This window comes from Zingiber officinale, chromosome 7A (genome assembly GCF_018446385.1).
Source record: "Zingiber officinale cultivar Zhangliang chromosome 7A, Zo_v1.1, whole genome shotgun sequence".
Classification (NCBI taxonomy): Eukaryota; Viridiplantae; Streptophyta; class Magnoliopsida; order Zingiberales; family Zingiberaceae; genus Zingiber; species Zingiber officinale.
This window is the reverse complement of record NC_055998.1, coordinates 142561639-142580871: the sequence shown is the minus strand read 5'-3', so window position 1 is coordinate 142580871 and position 19233 is coordinate 142561639. Positions and strand designations below refer to the sequence as shown.

The following is a 19233-nucleotide window of genomic DNA, read 5'->3' as shown; positions in this document are numbered from 1 at the left end:
TTAGTCCATCAACTCTGTATTCAATTCCTAGCAATAGTTTAGAGCTTTCGTGTGTAAAAGACTTCTCCGCCTTCAGAGAAGGAGATCTTTCTGACCTTTTTCATCGCCTTGGATTAACAAATCCCTGGGTTGTAACCAAGTTAAATTCTTTGTCTTTTCTTTATTTCTGTTAGTTTATTTCTTTATTATAATTACATTTGTTAGTTGAAAGAAACGAGGAGGGTATTCTTATTGTGCAGGCAATTCACCCCACCCCCCCTCTCTTGCCGGCCCCGCTGCACCAACACTGTAATTTAAATAGAATATTATCAAAAATTTTGTATACAAAACTTTGGTATACCGAAGATCATTATATCAAAATTTCAATATATCGAAAGTTTGGTATACTGAAGAATTGGTTACCAAAGTGTTGGTATACCAAAGTTTCGATATATTGAAATTTTGGTATAATGTTCTTCGGTATACCGAAGAATTGGTGTACCAAGTGTTGGTATACCAAAGTTCTCTATTATACTGAAGTTTTGGGTACAAAAGTGTTGGTTTACCAAGTGTTGGTATAATGAAGTTCAGTATACCAGACTTCAATGCACAAAAGTTTTTTCTATCAAACTTTGGTATGCCGATCTTTGGTATACCAACACTTGGTATACCATAACTTTGGTTCACCGTCGATGTTTGGACAAATAAGCAATAGCGAACTCCTCTAAGGAGGAGGTTATTGCCGCCATCAGACGCGAACTCCCCCGACCCCCACCCCTGGCGGTGATTATCGCGCCGACGGCTGGATAACCTTCACAACATCATCGGCGGCAGCGATGGCAGCGGCGGCGGCAATGCAGGTGGTGGCAATGGAATGGAATGGGAAAGGGAATCAGAATCGTCGGGGGGATGGAGGCGGTGGAAGCAGCGTCGGCGCGGTGATCGCTGCCAGGGGTGGGGGTCGGGAGAGTTCACGTCCGGCGATGGCAATAACTTTCTCCTTGGAGTAAGTTGAATTAGTGGCTTAAGTTGAATATTGGGTACCGACTAAAAACAATTAGTAATTAAGAGTCGTCAACTACATACCAGCAAGCTCACTTAATTTCATTAATTAAGAGAAGTGAAAAAATAATAATAATAATCAGGCTGGTAACGTCTGCTGAGGTGATCGGCCTGATTCTATGAAAATTTTCCATCGGCCATTAAGATAAATCGGGAAGTACAAACAACGGGCGGCCTAGAAACTCAATATCCCTTAGTTGCAAGTCTCATTTAGAGGAAAAATCCCTGCAAATACATCGTAGCTGGAAATTGAACCGTAGAGGTCTGATAGACAACTGAGCGCTCAGGCTATGATGTCACGGTAGGACATCCAGATTGCTATCCAGGTATTCACGGTTCAATCCTCAGCTACTGTATTTGTAGAAATTTTTTCGTCAAATAAGACGCGTAACCAAAAGATGCTAGGCTTCTGGATTGTTCGTCACGTGCATTTTTCGATTTACTTTGATGATTAATAAAAAAATTTAGTAACATCGAATTGGTCATCTCAGAGATAATAGATTAACTAAGATTATCATTAACGAAGAGAAAAAGGGAGCATTAGTAGGCCTCCAATAAGTAATCCAACAAAATTTTCTGGTGCTGATTAAACATCGCAATCCCAGCAGCAAGCTTGCAAAAAAAGTAAACACAGGAAAGCACTTAGCAACCGAAGCAGCGTAGTCAGGGTGGCCAGCGGTCATGGCGGTGCCATTCTCAGCAGCGAGTTCATCGAGCTGGCTGGCGGCGATGCTCATGTGCACTCCGGCACAAACCTTCTGTGGGAATCAGCATGGCGTGGATCAAAGTGCTCCTGGATGAGCCTGTCGCTCATCTTCTGGAGCCGATGAGACTGAAGAGATCAAAGACTAAGGCATCAGTAGATCCACCCGCTGGCAGTTACTCGACTTCAAATTTAAATCGTCTGGAAGCAATCAATCACCCTCCCAATCTTCCCTCTTTGATTTAACATGAATTTTATCAATAAATATGATTTCACTAACTTTGTTCGTTGTTCATTGTTCACAACGAGTTGAACTGTTCAAATTATTCGTTTAATTTAAAGAATTGTTAAAACTTATACATTTAATTAATCTTGTATGTATTAAAACTCGTTGATTAAATATTCATATTTCTTTTCTTTTCAATTTATTTTTTATTCCTTAAAATCATTGTGTTATTCTTTATTAATTTCATTCTATCATCTGACCTTGTTATTCAGATTTGAAAGTTTCATGGTTCCTGCTTTATAAAGTTGTGGACATGAAATCTAATCATTCCAATCTAATCTTAGATTTAGTAGGGCTTCTTCCACTTCCTAATACCTTTTCGGACATAGAGATCTCTGGATCGGTGTCGGTGCCGCCTCCTGAAGAGACGGTTTCAGGATTCTCGTAAGGCAGTACCACGACAGGAGCAGCGTGAATAGCACCCCATCGATCTCGAACAAAGCTTCTGAACTTCCTCACTGTCTCCCTTCGGAATTCCAGCTCTCGAGTGAATAGATCGAAGATTAAGAGTGCAGAAACGTACTTGAATGGCATCACAATGAGAAAAGTCGCCGCAGCAAGTAACACAAGGGCGACTTCGGAGGTTGCCTGTGAGAAAGACAGTAGATAAAGTAGATAAGGATATAAGAACACAATAAGTCATAAGAAAGAAGTGATCCATAATTTGAATGTTGAATGATCGAGTAAGAATACTAAGGAGAGATGAGGAAGGTCCAAGACAAGATTGATTATTCTATGACAACTAAACTACTAAATAAGTGGTAAACTTCTGAGTCTCAGATTGGATTTAAGCACTCAGTGCGCCAAAAGTATTGCAGCGCAGTTGCAGTTCAAATGGAGTTACCTCGGGTTGAACGGATAGCATAATAGCCCTGATCTTTAGGAGAACAACATTTACATTTTGAAGATAATTCTCCATGTATGTCATGGCTTCCTTGAGGGCGAGAATTTTCTGAATTGTATTGGAGGGTGGTTGGTCTCGTACGACAACTCGACCAAAAGTTCTCCCCAAGCGACCTTGTTCTTTGAGCCTCTTGAGTAGTAGCATGCCGGTGGCCATAACTATTAGTGTTGCAGGGAATACATAGCGCAGGAGATCTCTGAAGGAAACAGTGGCAGCAAATATGATCACAAGTTTGTCATAGTTCTTAGAAAGAATAGTCTTGTTGCAAGAAGCAGGAAATAGTTTGAAGTATACCTCACGTTGTGATGAAGCAATACCATTTCACAAAAGATTGAAATTAAAACGTTGAATTACAATAGCATGCATCTGAAGTGAAAAGACAATGGAGAGACTTACCTGAAAATAATGAAGTAGACAAAGATGAGGAAAGATACAGTCAGATGTGGTTTCTCCCAATGCCTAAGTTTGTCGAAATTTTTACCAATGGCCACCAAGGGAAGAATAAGCTCCTGGATCCAAAGGCAGAACATGATATAGCATGAGAAAACTCAGCATCGCAATACATGAGCTCCAACACAAGTTATTGATAGGTTTTGGACTGAAACTAATACCTTGAAAAGATCGATATTGCTTGGGATCCCTTCTATCATAGCGGCATCAATTGTTGCTTGAGTCTTCTCCATTATTTGACTCTTCTCTTTACATGTCAAAGCTGCTCTTTCTACAAGACTAAGTTCAGCCACAACCATGTTTTTAGCCAACACAATTCCATGTTTAATTAAGCAATTCTTCCAGAAGGTGATGGACAAGCTTGACGACCAACTAGTAGATTTCATCCACTTGCGCAAGTAGACACTTCCATCTATGTCAAACACATGAGCACTGCTGCCTGAAAGGTCGTCAACAGATCGAATCCATTGGACGGGTTGATCATTTGTTTGCCTAAATTTTGTTTTAAGTGGCCCGCCCCAAAAACTTACAGCTAGAGTCTGAAAAACAACATCCCCGAAGGGCACATTCCACAAATAAGAGAACTGAACCAATTTCGCTGGATCTTCTGAAAATTTCCTAATGAATTGAAGGGACTGTAACCTTGCAATACTGTTAACTGCACTTCTAATAGCTCTTTGCTTTCCTTTGTGAGCACCATACACATCATGGATTGATGGATCATCAGCACTTGGACCATATTCACGTACGAAATCATATAATGATATAATCTCAGTTATAAAAGCAAGCCAAAAGTCTCGCCTCATTTCACTACCAAAATCAACAAACTCCAGAATCCAAGTCTCCGAGCTGAAAAACAATATCAATGTCATAGGCTACAAATTGTGAAACAATATCACGTGAACGCTATAAATGACTATGTGCATCTTCCATATTTTAATCATCTTCACTGCAAAAGTCCAGGAGTTATATGAGTGCTAACATAACCTAATCTGTTATGTTCATGAATAATCATGCAGCAAATTTAATCGAAAAAGATATGGCCATAAGATTATGATAAGCATATAGTAGGGTGCATCTACTGTTGTTGTATATATATATATATATATATATATATATATATATATATATCAATCATCTGTGATTTAAAATGCTGACTCAACATGTAGCATGAGTATAGAAAAGCATTCTTACTTGAGACCAGAAGAGACAGATATAGCAGAATCAAATAGTTTGGCAGCAAATGGTCCGACTTTTGTTTTCTCAGCCCGTGTACCACAACTTGTGAGATCCAATCTCATAGATTTTTTAATACCTGTAAGTCCAATTGCCTGCCAATATCAATTCAATGGAAAAGGAATTGGGCTTAAATCTTAATAAAAAAAAATGTGTGTACAAAACGTTAGAGGTTACATAAATGTCTATTAAATTAAATAATATGCATAAGAGCAGCATCCAAACATATTAAAGGTTACATTTAGACCAAATCATTATACATTTTATTAATTAGGAATATATATAACTAAATAACTCTTATTGCATTTGTTATGGTATTCTTCCATATACTTGCATAAAAATTGTCATAGAAAATGTCATCTTTTCACTGGGTTATTATTTGACTAATTCCATAATCCTGCTAAATCACTGGGTATAAGATATAAGTTATTGGAACACAAACAGATCAGAAGCAGCAAACTAAAGGCGAGGTGGAGAAAAATGCACTGAGTTTAGCAAACTCAAACTTCTTACCTCAAAATAAAGTGCTCTGTCCGTTAACATCAGGTTTCCAGGCCATGCAATGTTATCTTCCCATTTTAGAACAGGTTGCTTCCTACTTGAACCTTTGCACACAAGTTCCTCATAAGGAAAAATATTATTTTTATTTCCATATGATTGTCTTCCCTCATGGACCCTGCATCATAACAAAAACACGACAATATCGTGTCTATTGCATATACATGGATATTGAAAACTGATAATGACAGAAAAAGTATAGAAAATGTCATGTTAGTGCTAAGAATTAAACTCAAATAATATGAGGCAGACTTCAACAGCTCAGCAAGGTATGCAATCCACAAGCTCAATGAAAGGCCCTGTTTGTCTCCTATCAGAGCCTTGAACAGGTGATGTGCCGTTGATACATCAGCCACACCTGCAACAGCTGGAGCTATTCGAACAAAAGCCTCTTCTCCAACTACTCGACCCTGATTAGTAAAGATTTGCATTCTTAAAAAACAATGGTGCTTCATGACACTGATAATTTGAACTGAACAAACTTGATATCTTGAGACATGGATATAAAGTGAACCAAAACAAACATATCGACATGCTCTACTAGGAGCACAAAATGCTTGAAGTGCAGAATTTTCTGTATTATTCTACACCAGTAGTTGTCAATTACTCTAACTTTAAAAATTATACCCAAGGAATATTAAAAAAATATGAGAAATATCAATGTCCATCCTTGATCAAACTAGTGGGGCTGGGAATTGCTTGAAATGGTTCTGTGATCATTTGCTCCCTCCTAAACATGCCAGATTTGTAGCATGCATCATTGCTGGAATAATGGAAGAGCGGAGTCTTTAGGAGAGGAAGACGGATGGGTATAAAGGCATGGGATGTCATATACAGAATTTAGCAAGCTTAAGGGATCCTGCTTATCTTAAATAGAGAATATTTGGCTCTTGAATGCATATAGCTGAACATCTGGCCAAGCATAAATTTTATCACACAGATAATGCAAAATGATGAACTTCTCCATTTTCTGACAGTAACATTTTGAGGAGGCAGTAGTCTGTGGAGAACTATGCTGTTGACTAATGGCAAAGGATTTCCCCATAGTGAAAGGCATGGGATGTCATATACAGAATTTAGCAAGCTTAAGGGATCCTGCTTATCTTAAATAGAGAATATTTGGCTCTTGAATGCATATAGCTGAACATCTGGCCAAGCATAAATTTTATCACACAGATAATGCAAATTGATGAGCTTCTCCATTTTCTGACAGTAACATTTTGAGGAGGCAGTAGTCTGTGGAGAACTATGTTGTTGACTAATGGCAAAGGATTTCCCCATAGTGTCATATGAGAAGACAGTAGTATTCATGAAAGAATAAACAGATCAAACATGTTTTATTCCTATAGTATCAAGAAGCAATTAGGTAGAATCAAGTAAAAAAACCAACAAAACAATAACCTTGACATTTGAAAATCTTAAAAATACACCAACAAGATGATGCAGTTGTAGGCAAGTTTTATCTGATATTACCTACTAATTAGATGAGAAAGAATAGATATTGATAGGGGATGTTTGGTTGGTGGGTTTGGGAATGAGGGAATGGAATGATAGTAAAAGATAGTGTTTGGATTGTGGGTTTGGGAAAGACAATTTGGGAATGTTTTCTAGATTTATGGGAATCAGTCAAATCCATATAACTAGGTGGGTTTCATTTCCATTCACATTCTCATTCCCATTCCACTTTACTATCAAATCCATACCCATAGTCATTCCAGTCATTTAACCAAACGCCACCTAGTTAAGCAGCAGTGCCAAGAGTGATAGACATTGATTGTAAGAAGTAGCAATCACCCAAAGCATGTCACCATCAGTTAAATGTACAGATGCATGCAAAGCAAGTTATTAAACAGACCTGGAAAAAAGTGTTCTCCTGAAACGAGAATGAATAGTTGTCCCTAGTACATGGTTGCTCCCAGGCAAGCATAGTAACAAAAATAAGCCTCTGAAATATGGCTTCCTGAAACATAATTGTTAATAAACTTCTGGAAAGATGCGTTGCAAAATTAAATAAAGATTTTAATTAGACCACATGTAACCAAAAATATCATGATTATCATGGATAATGAAAAAATAATGGCAATTGTCACTTTATTGAATTTCAAACTTCCAAAATCTTGATGCTTACCACCATCATGGTGCAGAGGGTACAATAGATTAGGTGAACCAAGAAGAAAACACATATTATAAGTGTTACAACATAGCTCTTGGTAAAACTTAGAAAACAAATTTATGTGAGATAATATTCAAACTAGTTGCTAAAAATGATCATTAATTTATAGTTTAGGACAACACTTGGTCATCATAAAGACTAACCAATTATGACAAAAAAAATTAAATAAATAAATAATTCTATGTTTCTAGGGACTAGGGATATGCTTTCTCTCTGGGTTTAAACCCAGCTGAGCATTTGAGTTGACTTTGGCAAAGTACAAAATTTCTTATTCTTAACTTTCTCTTGATAAGAACCAATTGTTCCACAAGAACTTCCTCCACCCAAAAACTGGATGTATGTGTAATACAAATTAGAAATGCAGTTTTTAAAAGCTTTGATTTTGTAAAAGTTATTTCATTAGATCCTTTTATTTAGGAGAACAAGCTAGTTGGTTTTTGGGATGGTAATTATCTTATTTAAAGATTAATGGATTTATTTCAAGTCTGATCAAGTTCTATAATTAACATCCTTTTCATGATAAAATTTGATTTTGAGAGTTTGATTTTTGTGTTGCATCAATACGCATCAATGAGAAGTCGTAGAGAATCTTTAAAGTGCCAAACTATCCTTGTTCTCAATAGGCATCCTTGAGTTCACAAAGAGTCCGGTCAAGTATAGAAACTGAGGTAACAAATGACTTTGTCTGATCATGGTTCTAAATAACTATAGCTGAAAACTTCATAATCCCCAGGACATTAAAGCATTTTGACTTTCCAAATTTAAATAGCATGACCAATCAAGTTGTACTCAGGAGTCAGGACTATAACTATTTCCAAGTCCTGATCTAATGACAACTTGTAGGAATAAGAGTATGGGCCCCATTTTCAAATTATCAAAAACTTTGAAGATGATGATTTCCCTATGCTAACATTGTTTGGACAACTACAGTGAGTCAACGCATGGCTGTTTCCATTTAGGTAGAAATATTTGAATCAAACACAATACAAATCAATACAGGGGAAATTAAATTAATCAAATAATGTTAACAACAAATTGTAAGGAACGAGCTTAAGAAATGAACTCATAATTTGTACTTTCCAAAAGGAAAACAAACCACCAATTGCAAAAATATACTCACAGACCTTCAAGTTAGGATGGAAATCAGAGCTGTCTCGCGACAAGTACCTAAAGCAGCAATACTCCACCAAACTTCTAGCATCATTCCGGATGGCCTCTGGCGCAAGAGATTCAAATATCTTTTGCATCTTCCACCCAGTCAAACCATTCATCCTGCAAAAATATTGCAAGAATCGGAGGTCAACTCAGCAACAAATTCTAAAACACACAACAAGAACAATGGATCAGACGAAGAGCTTCAGACTCACCTCCCAAATTGCTCAATGGAGACAGCAGCAGCTAACGAGAGGAAGCCGCTCGGCGTCCTCCTCTCCACCGTCATCTCGGGAGGCACGAGTAACTCCTCCTCGACAGCCACGTTCTCGGGCTCCCCCACAGAGGCAGGGTCCGCGCCCAACCCGCGCTTCACGATAGGCGTCGCGACCTCGGTGAGCACCGTCCGCGCTTTGAGTAGCCACGACCGGAAGCCCTCTCGCACCGCATCTATCAAGAAGGAGAGCGAGGGAGTGGATCAGTACCAGACCTGCAGAAAAGCATCGAATTTAGGGTTTGGAGGAGGGGGCCAACCACCTCGATCGAGGCCAGTGATCTTCCACCAGTCGCCACCAGGCCCTCCGCCTCCATCCCCGCCGCTGTCACCGGCGGAGCCGACGACGACCGTGAAAGGGCTGCGTTGATGGAGGAGGCGCGACGGGCGGGTGCGGCGGTGGGCGGAGAGAGGACGAGAGCGGAGAGGAGAAGACGGAGAGGCAAGAGCGGGGATTTGGAGCAGGAGCATTCAGTTACGGCAGCTTCGTATCGATCGGAATTGGAACTCCGCCATTTTCGCATTAATTAATTAAAAAGAAAGCAGTCGATAAATCATTCTTCAAGTTCGACTTGGATATTTTGATTTCGGCCCTACTAATATTTAACTTTTCAATAAAACCATTTAAAATATATAATTCAGCGTCCTTGAAACAATACTAAAGCAATCAGAATTCAGAAATAATGGAATTAACGTGGAAGACGCTAAAGTAATAAGAAAGAAAGATTTTAAAAGATGAAATAATATAATTCTAAGTAAGGATCCCTAACTAACTAATTGAGGGTGGGCGTGATCAAAAGCCAAAGGAATGACGCTGAAATCAGGTGCTACTTTTCGATGGTACTTGTCATTGATCGACATCATGGGCTCAATTCCAAATTCCAAATTCCAAATCCCAAAATGAACGAGTAGAATGTATCAGATCCCTACCTTAGAGTGGGCCCTTCTCTGATAGGGAGGGCCAAGATAGGTAGGCAGGTGTATGTAGCAGATAGGGAGAGCCAAGATAGCTACGGTCCTCTTAAGTAGTTACTTAGTGCAACGTTTCCGTTTACTAATGAAATCAAATACGGCACTAGTTGTGATGAATGTATATAGACACATATATATAGACACATTTCTAGGTCTAAGTGTGTATTTGATTTATATTATTTTATATAATTTGGTTATCTGATTATCATATAATTACATAATTAAAAATATAAGATTTGATTTAAATTATTATATATAATTTAGTTATCTGATTATTAAATAATCACATAATTAAAATTATAAGAAATAAAATATGTAATAAAATAAAATATAATCCTAATATTATTTGATCATCTAATTTAATAGTTACTATATTATCCTTAATTCAATTTGATATTTAATTATTTTTTAAAAAATTAAATTAAATTAATAATTAATTAATAAGTTGATACAATATGTAATAAATAAATATAATTGATTTTTAATTTTTAAAATTTAACATAAGTTTATATATATATTTTTGAATATAATTAAAATAAATTAAAATATTTGATTAAAAAATTTAATTCTTCCTCATGTTACTATACTTCTTTCACGATAGCTAGCACATCCTCCTCTGTAAGCCGTCGGCGTGCTACCTCCTTTGTAAACCATCGGCTCCTCCACAAACCGTCAGTGCCTCCTCCGCAAACTGCAGGCATGTCTACCTTGGGTCGCTGCTCCCTCCTCTACGAACCGCCAACATCGTGCACCTTGGGTCGATGCTCCCTCCGCCAGTGTGCTGCCTCATTCACAAACAGCTGGCATCGTCTCCCCCCACAGTCTGCAGCCCACTGCTCCCTCCTCCGTGAACTGTCGACACCGTGCGCTTTGGGCTGCTGCTCCCTCTGCCAGCGTGCTGCCTTCTTTGCAAACCGCTGGCACCGTCTCCCTACTTCCCGAACCGCTGGCACCGTCTCCTTGCTTCCCGAACCACTGGCACCGTCTCCCTCCGTCGTCTGCCTTGGGCCACTGCTCCCTCCTCCGTGAATAGTCAGCACCAAGTGCCTTAGGCCTCTACTCCTTCCGCCTGCGTGCCACCTCCTCCGTGAACCGCTAGCCGTCTCTATCTCCCTCCTCTACAAATTGATGGCGCCTCCTCTGCAAATCGCCGACATTGTGTGCCTTGGATCGTTGCTCCCTCCTTCGCGAATTGTTAGGAGGAGAATCATGCGCCTATGGCCACTACTCTCTCCTCGACAAACCATCGTCGTTGCTCCATCCCGACGATGCCCAGCCTTAGTCGTCGTTGCTCCACAGTGCCCCGCTTGCTCACCATTGCCGCTTGCTTGCTTGGAGGATAATTTTGAAAGGAAATTTTTGTTAACCTCAGAATCGTAGAAAACCTAAGCCTTCTAAGGTTTTCTCATTCCGAGTTATATTCCTTAATTGCTGATATGACGAGGATGTTGCATTACCGAGAATTAATGATTACTTAAACCAAATAAGTACGAGACTGGATATCTATTTTGTCGTAGGTATGGTTAACAGATATCAAAGTAATCCAGGACAGGGACATTGGACTGCCGTAAAGCATATACTAAAGTACCTGAGAATGACTAGAGATTATATGTTGGTATACCAAGCAGATGATTTGCTCCCTGTGGGTTATACGGATTCTGACTTCCAATCAGATAGGGATAATAGTAAGTCTACATCAGATTATGTGTTTACTTTAGGAGGTGAAGTCATTGCATGGAGGAGTGTTAAGTAGAAATGTGTTTCAGACTCAACCATAGAAGCTGAGTATGTGGCAGCCTCTGAGGCAGCCAAAGAAGTTGTATGACTTATAAACTTCCTAATGGACTTAGATGTGATTCCTGATTTTCCCAAAATCATCATAATTATTGTCATAATAGCGGTGCAGAAGGAAACTCGAATGAACCACGAGCCCATAAGGCAAGTAAACACATAGAGCGCAAGTACCACCTGATACGAGACATCGTAAAGCGAGGAGAAGTTGTCACCAAGATTGCATCAGCAGATAACCTAGCAGATCCTTTCATGAAGACCCTTCCGGCAAAAGCTTTTGATCGGCATGTTAAGGGGATGGGAATCAGATGTATGGCAGTGTATATGACAACATAGTCTTTCAGTATAAGTGGGAGATTGTTAGAGTGTATACTAAAAGTATAATTCTTTGTAAACATTTATTTTGAAATAAGAATCACATTGGTCAAATGTCTACATTTATGCTAAGTGTAGTTGTCTATTTAATTTATATTGTAGATAACATGATGTGAGGAGACACACAGAAGTTCATGTTATCAGTTCCTTATAAATTATAAACAGTTGTTCACAACCAAGATGGAATGAGACAAACCATTGAAGTGGTTGTAGTGTAATTAGGTATTAGTTATCTTGACTGATAAATTACACTAGTACACTATGAGTATATTGAGCAGGACCATTTGAGCTAGTATCTTTTTATACTGACTATATAAAAGAACAATACCTCTGTTATTATGGAAGTGTGTACTCTTAATCATGATATAATAACAAGTACATATACTTAATATTTATTTTTTTTAATTTATCAAAGGGTGTGATTTAATTCGTTAAATTAATAGGCCCGATAAGTTGGGAAATGATATTATTTATATGGTGTGTTGTTGATTATAGAATGAAATTGTGTCATAGTAATCTAGGTTGATGATGTCCCCTTGAGGAGCTCATAAGGATTGTCATGTAAACCTCCAACTAAATACACCCTGAATTACAAGGTTTACAGAGGAGGATTGAAATCAAACTAATAGATTCAATGAATCTAGTATATTTAAGGAGACTCTTAAACTTAATCAAAATTACGGAAGATCTTTATAAGAGTACTATGATGAGAAAATAAAAATTGGCCTATAGAAAATAATTTGCTCCATCCTTAGTTGCGTGAGATCGTTCACAAATTGGATAAGAGTGTGTTTGACCCATGCAATAGTGCTAGGGTGACTCTTGAGAATCCCAGCAACAAGTTACTATAATGGACTTTTCCTTACAAAAAATTATTTTAATATCATACTTGATCTTAGCAAAAAAAATCAAGAAAAATATATTTTCTAAGATCGCGCCGACCCAAGATATTTATAGAAAAGTACCGTGTTGTTCATTATTAAATATGAAATTAAAAAAAACTTTAAACTTCTAATTGATTAATAGAAAAAATTTTCAATAATAAATCAAAATTTTTAATGATATATGCAGTTGAATCTCCAACTCTATATTCTTAATTGATTAATAAAAAAAATATTGATATAGAAATTATTATTAAATATTATAATTATTTTTTTTAAAAAAATATTAATATAATTTTATTTTAGTTTTTACTAAAATTAGTTTGTAAGGGGAACGATTTTTAATACTATAAAGATATTTATATATTTTATTTGGCTAAATGTAAATGATTAGTGTGATTTGTAAGATGTAATTTATTTAACTAACGGCCCCAAACTTTTAATAATGCTGCCCCCAACCTAATGCGCCCCTGCCCATCGCCCACACCGCCGTCCGCCGCCCCGATCTCTTCTTCTTCCCCTTGTTATTTTTTCCTCTCTGTTCTCCAGAAATCCGGCAACAACAACCAACTTTCTTCTTCTCCCATTCACTAATACCAAGCATCAAGAGTAGTAAGCTTGTCTTTCCTCTCCTCACAGCAGCAACAGCGATTTCAGCCGTCGCTCTCCGTCTCCCTCTCCTTCTCTTCTCAAGAGCAGCACCTTGCTCTTTTTGTTTTCTTTTCCAGCCAAGCACAGCAGCCGTCGGAGTTAGCCAGGGCCGACGGTGGATCCCGTCGAAGCTCGCCGAGGCCATCGGCGAAAAGGAGAAAGGTTCTCCTTCCTTTTCTTTGAATGTTTCCGCAGCTTCATCACTCCTTTCGTCGTGTGCCAAAGCGAGAGTTACCCGTTCTCTTGTAACCCAAATCACAGGACTTTGAGTTGTTATTAAATCTTAATGAAGGTCTCGGTTAGGAATGAGAAATATTACGAGGTAGCAAAATTGAAAATGACCCATCAACTTTGAGTCGGAGATGATGTTCAGATTTCATGTTATTATTCTTATTGAGTATCCTTTTAAGTTATTTTTGTATTATGCTTGTTGATACGAGTTTGAGCTCGAAGCTTTTGTTGTATATAAAGTGGGTAAATTCGATCTGTTGATTCGTTATAAACTTCACTGTAAAGGAATAATTAGATAAATGGATTATGTATACTTGTATAATAAGTTATCCATACTGGTTTAGGTTCAGACATTGGAGATAGCTGATAGCTCGATTATTGGCCAGCACAACTCTGCTTAGTGGTTGGTGTCACAGTCTGCAAGAGAAGCTATGCCACGACCAGAGCTCCAAGCCCCGCCAGAGATATTCTATAATGAGGTGGAGGCACGCAAATATACAACTTCATCTCGCATCATTGAAATCCAAGTATGTGATTTCTTCACCTCTTTTCTCTTCCCTTGGTTATTTCTTTTCTCTGATTTTAGATGTCAAGATTTTTGGTTCTTTGGGTCCATTGATATGTTTTAGGCAAAGATATCTGAGCGAGCACTTGAACTCCTTGCCTTGCCAAATGATGGCATACCTAGGCTTCTTCTAGATATTGGTAAGTTTTGGTTTTACTTCAACAGTGCATTTTCCTTAGTTTTTCTGATTCCACAGTATTTGATGGGATGATTTATTAATTTGATGAGTTCTCTTTGGTTTTAGTAATTTATACCATTTAATTATTTTGTTTATCCTGACAGAGTTTGGTTTGAGTTAACTGGGATTTACTAGTTTTAGCTTGATTTTACTGTATTGTGAGAATTGCAATGTTAAAATACTCCATTGCCACTTTATGGAATAGTTCTGATATAAATCTATGATTTGTAACCCTTAATGTTGGTAAATACTCACACTTCTATATCGATTGTTCAATTATAGTGCACTGGGCTTCAGACTGCTTCATGTATACTCACATACTTTTCTCGATTCTTCTCCTTGCACTTTTACGTATTCTATAACTTAGGCTGTGGATCTGGACTTAGTGGTGAAACTCTGTCTGAAAATGGGCACCATTGGATTGGCTATGATATTTCAAGTTCAATGTTGGGTGAGTTGTTTCCTTTCTTGCTTACATCAAGCTTGTTTGTGTACCTAAATCCATTTAAATCTTAGAGGCTGTTCAAATTTTCATTATTTATATTGTGTAATTGGTGGTTACCTACAGATGTTGCATTAGAGCGTGAAGCAGAGGGTGATCTTTTGCTTGCAGATATGGGCCAGGTGAATACGCATTGATGGCTAATATTATGGTTAATTGAACAAGGGCATGTATTTTAATTTCACTTCATTTGTTGAGATCCTCTTAACCACTAATCTACTCACGTTCAGCTGATTTTCCTTATTTGTAAGGACTGTCTTTTTTAAAACTTCTGGATTTCATATTTTATCGTTATTCTGAATTTAGGTTGTCTAGTGTTAGTAAATGATAGTTTGAGGTTTTTGTTTGATCCCCTATGTTATTTTCAGTCTGATATCCTATGTTATTTTTCCTTGAAGTGCTGATGCATGGACTTGGAAGTTTGCTCAATTGTTTCTTGGAATTTTTCTTAGTTAAGTTATTTTAACTAAAAGGCTGATTGCAGGGCTTAGGCTTACGGCCAGGAGTTGTTGATGGTGCGATCAGTATTTCGGCAGTCCAGGTGCGTTAATTTCTTCCCTACTGTTTCTTTCTTAAAAAGCTAATATTTTGTTTTGGGTGGGGGGAGGACAATAAATGAGACGAAACCATAAAACAAACTGAATAGCTTTGTACTTAAATGACAAAAGCATTCTAGTGTAAATTTTGTTGAACAAGCTTTTCTTGAAGTTTGGGAGCGGCTATAAAATCAACTTCATTCAACTGCTAATCCTTTTATATTATGAGAGCTACAAAATTCAACTTGGCACTCTATTTTTTTTTGTCATTTTTTTGTTCTCCTGTTGTTCTCAAAACAGTTAAATAGGATTGATATTAGTGAAACTTAACATATTTTTGTGTAAATTCAGTGGTTATGCTATGCTGACAAGTCCTCACATGAGCCAAGAATGAGGCTAAAGTAAGCAATTGATTACACAATACACTTCATTTAAGTCAATTTCTCATCTATTCTCAACTCATAGCACTGTGCCTTTTAGGGCATTTTTTGGCTCATTATATCGATGTTTGGCTAGAGGGGCAAGAGCTGTATTACAACTTTATGCAGAAAACAGGGATCAAAATGAGATGATCTCGACTTATGCCATGCGAGCTGGTTTTTCTGGTGGTGTTGTTGTTGATTGGCCGCATAGGTACATAATTAAATTCTCAATTATTTAAAATTTCTGGCATATTTTTCCCTATGACATCCTCCCTCAGCAGTGATAATTCCTGATGGTTTAGATGTCTATAGTTCGTGTAATATCACTCAATCATATTATGTTTTACATATAACAGATATCAGTTTTCACCAACTATATATATTTATTTCTTTTAATTTGCCTCCCTATCCGATATCTATGATGTGTGATCTATTCTATTCAGATTTAAGTTGGATATGATTTTAGCATAGTTCCTTCTTGAAGAAAAAATGTGGAATAATGATTGACTTCAAGGAAAAATAAAAGGCTCGATCTTGATTTTTCTATCAAAGCAGTAGCAATGGGCTTGTAAACTGTCAAGTAAAATTCAATAAACGAAATAATTTGATCACTCTGCACTTTTAGGGAGGGAATTATTTCATCACAATTAAAGAGGAATGCCTTTTGTCTTGTAAAATTTAAACTGAGTTTTATTAGGCAGCGGCATATTTCTTGTGATCTTAAGGTGCTTTTATATATAGTTCTCTAGTCTTTGATGTATTTATTACCTTCAAATTTCATAGGAAACTACTTCAATTCCTATCCAGCTATGATTCCGTATTTATGCCTAATGAATATCAATTACAGCTCAAAAGCACGGAAAGAATATCTGGTTCTTACTTGTGGTCCACCCTCAGCTCAAACTTACCAACCGAAGGGGAAAGGTGAAAATGGTGAGCTGTGCAGTGAAGATAATGAAAGCGATGCTGACACTGATGACAGCCAAATGGTAAGAATTCATGGACTAACATACTTTTTTAGATTGATTCTCATATCATTTAGTGACATTAGGCAGTAAAATGTTTAGCAATGCTACCAATTTCCCTTATACTTTTTTCTCACTTGGTTTTTTTCTCGTCGCAAGTGGACTTAACTGTATCTAGATAGCTGGCATAAGCTTTCGTTTCATGCTAAGCCTGACATAATTCTTATGCTTTTTAGTTTTTCGGCTGCAGAGAACCTACTCTTCCAAACTTAATGTCCAACAAGTCCCTACAATACCAACTTAGACTAAGGACCTTTTAGCAATGTCAGATATATCCTGACTTGAATTTTTTTTGAGTCACAAGGTAGTAGTTAGTCTAGTTTAGAAAACAAAAATACACCAAACTAGACTGTTTTAGAGCCATGGTTGGCCTGACATATTACACTTTTTAGCTCTTCGATTAGAGAGAGTCTACTCTCCCGAGCTAAATGGCCATTTAATTCGTACAATAGCGAGTTAAAATAAGGACCATTGAGCAAGGCCAGATTATGTCCTTAAATTTTTTTGAGTCACAAGGTTGTAGTGAGTCTAGTGGCACTTGGAGTTTGTCTGTTGAGAACTTACAACCATTCCTTTAGTTTAAATGTATTTCAATTTTGATATTTTGGTTTGATCCAGAAAAATTTCTTGCATTGCCCGTTAATTTATTCAGTTTGGAGTATGTGTAAGTTTGGGATCCAGTGGCACATTTACTCAAATTTTACAGTAGAAATAACAGTAAATTGCCCCAGATCCAGTGTTTCAAGTGCATGATTCTATCAAAAATCAAATACCTCAAATGTCCATTTGTATTTGGATGCAGGTTGATGTATATGATCGAAACCGGCCAAGGAAGAAATTGAAGGTAAAGAAGAAAGGGAAAGGTAGAGAATGGGTGTTGAAGAAGAAGGAACAGATGAGGAATAAAGGATATAACGTTCCTCCTGATACCCAGTACACTGCTCGAAAGCGCAAGGCTCGATTTTAACCCTTCTTCCTCTTGATGCCCAGTACACTGCTCGAAAGGTCAAGGCTCTATTTTTTCTGTTAGCTTCGGATCATTAGAAACCGCATAATTTTTTACTAGGACAATTTATTGTAATCATACATTGTCTGTAGCTGTTGTGCTGTGTTTTCGTGCACAAGGTTTTGCACTGCAATGGAAGGTTATTATACCTTTTTTTATATAAAAAAAACTATTAAATAGAGCACGTTTAATCAGGGAATAAATTTTATAAATAAATCTCGAATGTATTTTTTATTTATAAGCAATTTTTATTTGCTTGGCTTGAACAAAAGGGGAGGTCCACGTGGCCAACTCATGTCGTTGAAAGCGATTCAAAAAAAGGGAAAAATGATAATAATAATAAAAAAGAAATCGAGAAGCATTTGGGTTCGATTTCGATTTTAATTTTAATATCAATAAATTGAATAAATCGGATTTTAATTTTTAAATCAATAAATTGAATAATTTAAAATAACAGAAAACAATTCTGTAAATTCTTATGTAATTGAAGTTATAAATCCCTAAATCTCCCAAAATCCGGTTAATTTTAGTTTTCGACCAAACTAACCGAAATTTAATTTTGTTCAATTTTTATAAAAAATAGATTAGTTCGATTAATTTAAAATTTTTAATTTATTTGATTTTAATTAATTCAGTTCAATTTATATTCGATTTTAACTAAATATTTCTCAAAATTACAACGTCTGTTTTTTTGGATGGACTTCGTCGAATAATGTGAGTACCAATTCGATTCGATTTAATAATTGAACCCGTTTAGGTTTTAAAAAAGAAAGTGAGTTTTATCAATCATTTTTTTCAAATTCTCAAATGAATCTCTCCTCCTCCCTAAATTGTACGTAGCACACTTTAGTACCTCTAGTCATCCCTCCCGTCCAGTTTAATCATGATTTATCCCTTCTAAATATTTGTGGAGCCGGACCCGGAGGCTGCTAAGATGACGATTCCACCTTTTGCAACGTAACATGAAACTCATTTTGACCCTTGTTTCTCCTTCTAATCGCCTGACAAAATGAAGGTGTTAAATTAAAATTAGATCGAACTAAATCTAATAGATAGGTGTGAATATAAGGATTATGTTTATTCAATCTTTTTATTTAATTATCTCATATATATAAGTAAGAAATGTTAAAACTTTATCTATTGACACTGTATTTCCATTGATAGTTAGTGCTTACTCTTTCTCCTTGCAATCATGAATGTAGTTAAAAATAGATGACCGTGAAACATTGACAATGAGTATTCAGTGATTTATCTAATGTTTCAATTATCAAATCCGAATTCTTCTTAAACATATTATATATGCAATATAAAGTGTTTATAT

At 36.9% G+C, this 19233-nt stretch overlaps 2 protein-coding genes across 2 annotated transcripts; one reads left to right on the top strand and one right to left on the bottom strand.

Moving 5' to 3' along the window:
• Positions 1-2211: 2211 nt before the first annotated feature.
• On the bottom strand, positions 2212-9324 carry LOC122003072. The gene is made up of 11 exons (XM_042558509.1): positions 9041-9324; positions 8719-8953; positions 8476-8623; positions 7034-7138; positions 5431-5588; positions 5134-5296; positions 4579-4715; positions 3546-4233; positions 3331-3443; positions 2875-3130; positions 2212-2618 (listed from the first exon to the last, which is right to left on the bottom strand). Exons 1-11 carry the CDS (start codon positions 9246-9248, stop codon positions 2295-2297), a joined length of 2535 nt encoding a protein of 844 aa, XP_042414443.1. The 5' UTR covers positions 9249-9324; the 3' UTR covers positions 2212-2294.
• Positions 9325-13269: 3945 nt separating this feature from the next.
• Positions 13270-18128, top strand: LOC122003073 (18S rRNA (guanine-N(7))-methyltransferase RID2-like). The gene is made up of 10 exons (XM_042558510.1): positions 13270-13609; positions 14023-14205; positions 14308-14383; positions 14789-14872; positions 14990-15045; positions 15408-15464; positions 15811-15860; positions 15940-16092; positions 16729-16870; positions 17709-18128. The coding sequence occupies exons 2-10, from the start codon at positions 14110-14112 to the stop codon at positions 17871-17873; spliced, it is 879 nt and encodes a 292-aa protein (XP_042414444.1). The 5' UTR covers positions 13270-13609; positions 14023-14109; the 3' UTR covers positions 17874-18128.
• The last annotated feature ends 1105 nt before the right edge of the window (positions 18129-19233 follow it).